The sequence below is a fragment of the Coffea eugenioides genome, chromosome 9, assembly GCF_003713205.1.
Source record: "Coffea eugenioides isolate CCC68of chromosome 9, Ceug_1.0, whole genome shotgun sequence".
Classification (NCBI taxonomy): domain Eukaryota; kingdom Viridiplantae; phylum Streptophyta; class Magnoliopsida; order Gentianales; family Rubiaceae; genus Coffea; species Coffea eugenioides.
In genome coordinates this window covers 31,731,447-31,738,700 of record NC_040043.1, presented here as the reverse complement: position 1 = coordinate 31,738,700, position 7,254 = coordinate 31,731,447, and the positions used below count along the sequence as shown (strand labels likewise).

The following is a 7,254-nucleotide window of genomic DNA, read 5'->3' as shown; positions in this document are numbered from 1 at the left end:
TTTCGTCCGGCACAGGTTGTCCATTAGTTTCTTGTGCTAATATATCGATGTCTGTTCTTTTAGCCACCTAATTATTGCGGTTCCTGATGACATCAATATTGGTCCTACAGATGCTGTTTCAAGCCGGTCTAGCAGACAAAGAAAGCGCACTCCTTCTCGGCTAGACAGGATTGCTCAAGAATCCTTGCTACTTTATTTTCCCTTTAAATAGAAGTTCGCTATTTTAAACTTAACCTTACAAATATCAACCTTATTCACGAATACACTTTATATAATACCCTTTCCGCTCTTTTCTATGCCATGGATCATTAACACGATCTCTTAATTTAATCCGATAACAAATGACTTCACAGCACACTTTTGAACACTGATTACATAACAACAAATGTTATCTAGCGTTTGATCCTGGGCAGATTTACACTTTACCACCGTGCGCAAGCACGGTGATCGCCTCCTAGTTCAAAGTTAATCCACCAACTTGCATGAATTCATTTTTACAAACTCATTTAAATTCATTTTTGTTAACTAAGCTATCAATTTATATCATTCTTTACATCCATCATTAGTTTTAAATATTTACTTATAATGTTTAATAAACTTAATTATTAATTTTTTCTCCATCCATACTCTATGTTGCAAAATTACACACTATTTAATAACTAAACAATAAGAATATAAAAATTTGAACTAAATATTATAAAAGTTAACATATAAACTTAATGCAAATTTTTGAACCTCTAGTATTTTTTTCATGTGTAAATTTAAAATTTCATTTTGGAAAGGTAGGAAAAAAGGTTAAAACTTGTCATAAATTAGTAATGCTGAAAAGTGAGCAAATTAACAAATTAAAAAAAATAAAATGATAAGATAAAATTAACAAATAATAATAATGATAAGGAGCATAATAACTGAACGTAACAATTTTCGTAGTATAGTGCAGCTATTGCGAAAAAATTACAAGGTCGGTACAGTAGCTAAATGGGCAAAAATGATTTATGCTAATATACCATTGTATATCAAAAGTTTTTTTTAAAAAAAAAATCAAAAGGTTTTCAATTGCCAGCCATTTGGTTACAATCTTGGATTATTTAGATATCAATATCAGACTAGAATGCGCCAAGAGTAATAATGGAAGCAAAACAAGTAATCATGGAGTTTGTAAGCCTCCAATATATGATACATTGCTGTAGTCCTTTTTTTTTTCGCTTTGCATGACAGGCCGGCATCTTTTTTTTTTTTTTAAGTTGCATGTGGGCTGCTGGGTAATTAAAAAAATTTTTTTTTTTTTTGCAACGGATTGACTAAGTCGGCAGCCATAGTTTGTATCACAACCTTGTCAGAGCCTTATACTTGCGATTTTTTTTTGGAACAATAATATGAGCAATTAGCCCTTTGCAAGTGTCCGGTTGCTAAATTTCATTCTCGAATTACACGGACAACTAATTAGTACGTCTAAAGGGAAGGAAAGATCAGTTGTTAGACTGCTAAAGAATGATAGTATATCTATTCCAAACATTTACGCCATCATTATTTTAATTTCTTGTCCTTGAGAAATTCCTACTTTCTTGTAATTACTTATTTTTCTTTCGTTATCACCTAACCATATTACCATTATAACTACTCATAACAAACCCAAATCTAACTACCAAATTACTGTAACATTATAAACCAAAGTTCTTTAATGAAAAATTTATATCAATTTTTTTTATGTAAAGAACAAAATTGGTATAAATTAATTTATTTAATTATTTTTAAATTACACACACATTGGGTCTGCCCTTAACAATAGTTCTATATATTCCCTCAATGCTTTAAAAGATATGTTATATTTTTATATAAAAGAAGGCCATACTTCAGACTCTTCCAATATCTATATCAATTCCACCGTTGACTCAAAAAAAAAAAAAAAGAATCAGGCATCCAATCGTTAAAATGTAATTGAAAGGAATAGATCATTCTTGTTGGTTATGAATAATTGGGATAATTTGAAGGGATAGGAATTTGGAAGACATGAGAGAAACAATCAAACCAGAAAAGACAGTTAGTTATAAATGCAACGGAAATATGTATTCATATATATTGGAAAGAAGCTACAGCAGAAGAGAAGGATGCAGAACTGAAAAAAACCATAATTTTTGCTGTCTAATTTTGTCAATGATTACATCAATTTCAGGACTTTCATGCTTCAGAAAGATTATCCCAATTCATCAATACACAATAAATTTTACAATTTCAAACAGATTCAAGAAAGATTATGCCCCTTCAGGAAGGATCAAGCAGGGAAGGGAAAAAAACGGCCGTTTGTGCATCAATATTAGGCCGCCGAGTACGTCTGCTGAATTAGCATTTGCTGGAGTTGAATCACCTGTTGTTGCTGTTCAGGAGGCAGCGAACTAATTTGCTCAGGCGTAAGATTCTTCACTTGCTGCAACAGATAAGATTCTTCCTCGGCTGAAATGTGCAACTTACCAACTATGCTATCACAGGCTGATCCTCCTCCGTCTGTGGATGAAGATGCAGCCATTCCACCACTTAGTTTTGCACTCTCTAATGGACGAACATTATTCAACAAACTGTCCTGAGAGCCTTCGTCTCTGGAGGAAGATACAGCCCTTCCATCGTTCAACTTTACGCATTTGGAGGGATGATCATCATTCAAGAAACTGGTTCCAGATTGTGTAGAGTCTATTGACTCCACACGCAATTGGGACTGATCCAAACCTTTACTTTCTGCAGCAAATTGAGGAATTGCAGCAGCAGCAGAGTTTGGCAACTGCATCTGCACCATTTGAGGAGGTACAATTCCTAGCATCACCTGTACTTGGTAAATAGCTTTAGGCAAAGCAGGGCATGCATGTAAAAGCTGACGAGCTTGCTCCTTATTTTCTGCGGCCAATTTCTTCATATCAGACACAATCTCAATCAATTTTTCCCTAGGAATTTTAGCCAAATATTCTGTCAAAGGGTCACTTCCAAATCCAAACTGATCCTGATTATTATTGTTACTCCTATTTTTCCGATTTCTGTCATAATTTTTATCATTATCTGCAAAATTAACTCGTAATTTTCTTCCTCCCAAATCTTCCCCATTAAGATTTCGAATTGCACTCGTTGCTGTCTCTTCATCCCTGTACTCACAAAATCCATATCCCTTTCGTTTCCCAGTTTCTTTATCACGCATTAATCGAAAAGAAACAACAGGGCCAACTTCCTCGCACTTTTTTGTTACCTCTTCTTCACTGGCGTGAAAAGGTAAATTCCCGACAAATACAACACAACGCTGATTAGCAGAATCTGCCATTGTCAACATCCAGTTAACAATCGAAATCAATGGCAATTTCTTTATTTGTTGTTATTGCGACGAACCGAAATTAGGGCTCGAATTTTAGTGCTTTCCTTTATTTTGCCGTCCCGATCCAAATCTGGGCTTCGAATTCTTGAATAATAATGAAATTAAAGAAGTAATTAGCATAGAATGAATGGTTAGTGAAACCCTAGAGAAAAATCTGAGATTCTTGAATCGCTTAAAAGCAGAAGAAAAACCAGTGCTCTCGTTCGGACTTATCCAAATTTGTAGAAATTTCCCTCTTCCCAAAAGCAATACGATTTCCCAGTTTCCTCATTCGAGCTCCACTTTATATATCAGCAGTAATTCTTTCACCGACCTAAAGTCTTTTTTCTTGGGAAGACACCGACATAAGGTCCATGCTCCTGTAGCATTTAATTTAAAATTTTGGATTATTATTCTTTAGGGTTAATTGCATATACCACCCTTTGGTTTGACCAAACTACCGATCAGGCCTTGAGGTTTGGCCATACTACCAAATGACCCTCAAAATCAACAAATCCTTAACAAGTAAGTCCTTGCATTTAGTCAATCTTCATTGACCGTGTGAATGTTGACTAGGTTAACGAAAAAAAAAAAAACAATTGAATGTTCCAAAATACCCTCAAGTAAATGATCGTACTTGATGACTTCCGCTTGTCTTTCCTTCCAAACAAGAATTCCCAAATCTCATTGCTGACAAGCCATGATTGCTTAAACTATCAAAATTTTCATTTAAGATAAATCGTATCTATTAATTGGACCTACTTTTCACACTATAAAATTCAATTATCATTGAACAGCTAAAAAGAAAAATGAAACCCGATTCTCCAAGAAAAGTTTCTTCCTTGCCCAGTCACTTGTTGATACTTAAAAGATTCAGTATGAATGGCCTAGCTTTCTAGGAGGCAAGGAATTTCTTGAAGTTTGTTGTGTTTCAAATTGGCCTAACAATTTTAAATATCTCCTACATAAAGGAATAGAATAGCTTGGAAGATGTAAATCATGTATGTCAAGCTCCAAATCAAATCTAGTTGATGAGAGAGGCAAGGGTTCTAAAGGAAACAATTATGAAGAGAAGGAAGGTTTTTTTTTTTGGCCCCAGTGGTAAAGAAAGAGAAGGCTTAGTGACTGTTGTTGTTCCTGATACTTAGATTGAGGTGAGATAAAAAAGAATGAATGACAAAGAGATAGAGGAAGCAAGTGGTCAAGGAGAAGAAAAATTTTGAAAGTCAGTAATGAAAAGTTGGCATTTGGGGACCTAAGTGGAGCTTTCTCTGTTATCCTTTCTTTTTTATTTTTTGGGCTAAAAGCACTGGTACTTCTAAAATCTTTTGAACAAGGACTTTTTGTCAATTCATCGCATCTGTTAGCAGAGCTTAAGGATCATTACTGACGGGGGCAATTGTAATTTGATCAAATTATAAGGTTTATATGGTAATATAAACAAACCTCAGGGGAGGTAAATGTAATTAACCCTATTCTTTATTGTTAGGGACATAAATTTTTATTGGAAATTGATTGTGCTTGAGTAACTTAATTTTCTTCCTAGATTTAAACTCAAAAGGATGGTTATTAAATAAATAGTCACACTAGTGTTTTCATACATTTTCTGCATATCACTGAACAAAATTGTTTGACTTAAAATTTTAAATTATTTTGTCAAATGTGTCTGATTTTATTCATTCTAAATAGATATAGTCTTAAAAATTAGAGAAATTTTGCTATAAGAATAAGTTAAACAGATGAATTTAGTGAATATTCATTATCCACCATTGTAGAGGATAGTTATATGTATCAATAATGTGATTCCATGTTAATTATACTATTTATACTATTCTCAATGACTACTTCAATTCTCCATTGTCATGAGCCCCCATTTGTCTACCAATTTAGTGTCCCTCTCATTTGTCTATTAGCTATTCCATTTAGAGTAAACCTTATATACACTGACAATGTATGCATTATTACAGTTGGATACATAACACATATGTAAAATTTTGGTTTTCAAATTTAAAAATGAATTATATATTATGCATCAAATGGTGAAAATCTATACACTATCAGTATATAGAAGATTAATTTTTTCCATTTAGTAGAGGAAACCAATTAATTAAAAACCATGTTTGTAATAGACACCTATATAATAAATATCTAACATTATAGAGTTACATTCGAGCCAAAATTTAAAAATTAGATGATAGTAAATACCTTTTTAATCCTTTTTTATTCTACAGATGAAAATCCTTCCCTTATCAAAACATGATCAAATTTTTTCTACCACTGTTTAGGAACTTGTTTTAAACCATAAAGAGATTTAATTAATTTACAAATCATATTTTCTTGTCCAGATACAATATAACCTTCAAGTTGAGTCAAATAAATTTCTTCTTCTAAATGACCATTTAAAAATGCTGTTTTAACATCCATCCAATGAACAAAAAGTTTATGGATCGAAGCCAAAGCAAATAAAATAGAATGGAAGAAATTCTTGCTATTAGTGCAAATGTGTCAAAATAGTCAATACTTCATTTTTGTGAAAATTGTGAGAACCCTCACTTTAAAATGCAATTCATTGAAGTTGACTTGTTTATCGATGTTTGAAAATGCTATCTTGTCTCGTATTTTACCTACTTAATTACTTGGAACCTCACTGGGTTTCTAGCTCATTCCACGCCATTTGTTTTCCTTACAGGGATAAGATCATGAGAGGTTGAATTGAGGAAAGCCTCGTTTTCTTCTAAGTTTGTTAGTTGCTAGTGTGAGCACTGCATCGGTGTCTAACCGACTTGTTTGGTTTGATTTTTGGCAAGTTCGACTCTTTGGTTGTAATAATTTCATTTTCTTTTGAGGGTCTATTTGTAAATCTTCATGTTATTTGACTGAGTCCTGGCGAGAGTTGGGCAGGCGGTCTGCCAAACCCTTGGGTACGCCCTAGGGTTAGGTGGGGCTGTCACAAAAATCCTTTTGCTACTAAATTTGTTTTGTATTTTTCTATAGAGCCATCATAATTATATTTTCTTTTAAAAATTCATTTGCAACCAATAAACTTTGCACCAATGGGTAAATCTACCAAAGTCCAAGTTTTATTTTTCATAATAGAATCGATTTTAGATTTAATTGCTTCTTTCCAAAACTTGTAATCAGGAGAAAAAATAGCATCAGAATAAGTTAAAGAATCATTATCAACAAGAAAAGTTCAAAAATCATTTCCATAAGAAAATTCTTTTCTTGGCCTTCTACTCATTCTCAATTCCTTGTTAGAGGTTATTTCTCTAATTATTTCAACAAGTGCATGAAAAATTTTATTACATAGTGAAAAAATATGTTCAAATAATTCAGCATTCTTTGTCTCAATATTGTATTTCAATCAAGCAGATCACTTTTTAAAATAAGAAACCTATATGCAGCACTATATTCAATATATCCAATAAACAAACAATCAGAAGTTTTAGAATCTAACTTTCTTTTCTTATGTTCAAGTAACAATACTTTAGCAAGACACCTCGTACTTTTAAGGTGTTTGCTAGTTTTATTTATATGGAATCCTATTTTGTAGGTGACATGCCGATAGTATAGTTTCTCCTCACAAATTTTCAAGAGCATGAGAACTAAGTAACACATAATTTATCATTTCTTTTAGTGTCCTATTTTTCCTTTTAACTATGCCATTAGATTCTAGTGATTAAGGAGATGTTATTTTATGTATTATACCTTCATGTTCACAAAATTTATCTAAAACTAAGTATTTATCCCCTCTATCAGATCTAATTCTTTTTATTTTCTTTTTAAGTTAATTTTCTACTTCACACTTATAAGATAAAAAGTTATTATGAGTATCATCTTTATTTCTAAGTAAATACAATTTGGTATATCTAGAATAATCATCTATAAAAGTAACATAATATCTTTTACCATCTCTAATCATT

General features: G+C 32.4%; 1 protein-coding gene across 1 annotated transcript; it reads right to left on the bottom strand.

Moving 5' to 3' along the window:
• Positions 1-2,314: 2,314 nt before the first annotated feature.
• LOC113782426 (cleavage stimulating factor 64-like) lies at positions 2,315-3,301 on the bottom strand. Its single transcript, XM_027328319.1, has one exon. It carries the CDS (start codon positions 3,299-3,301, stop codon positions 2,315-2,317), a length of 987 nt encoding a protein of 328 aa, XP_027184120.1.
• Between the last annotated feature and the right edge of the window lie 3,953 nt (positions 3,302-7,254).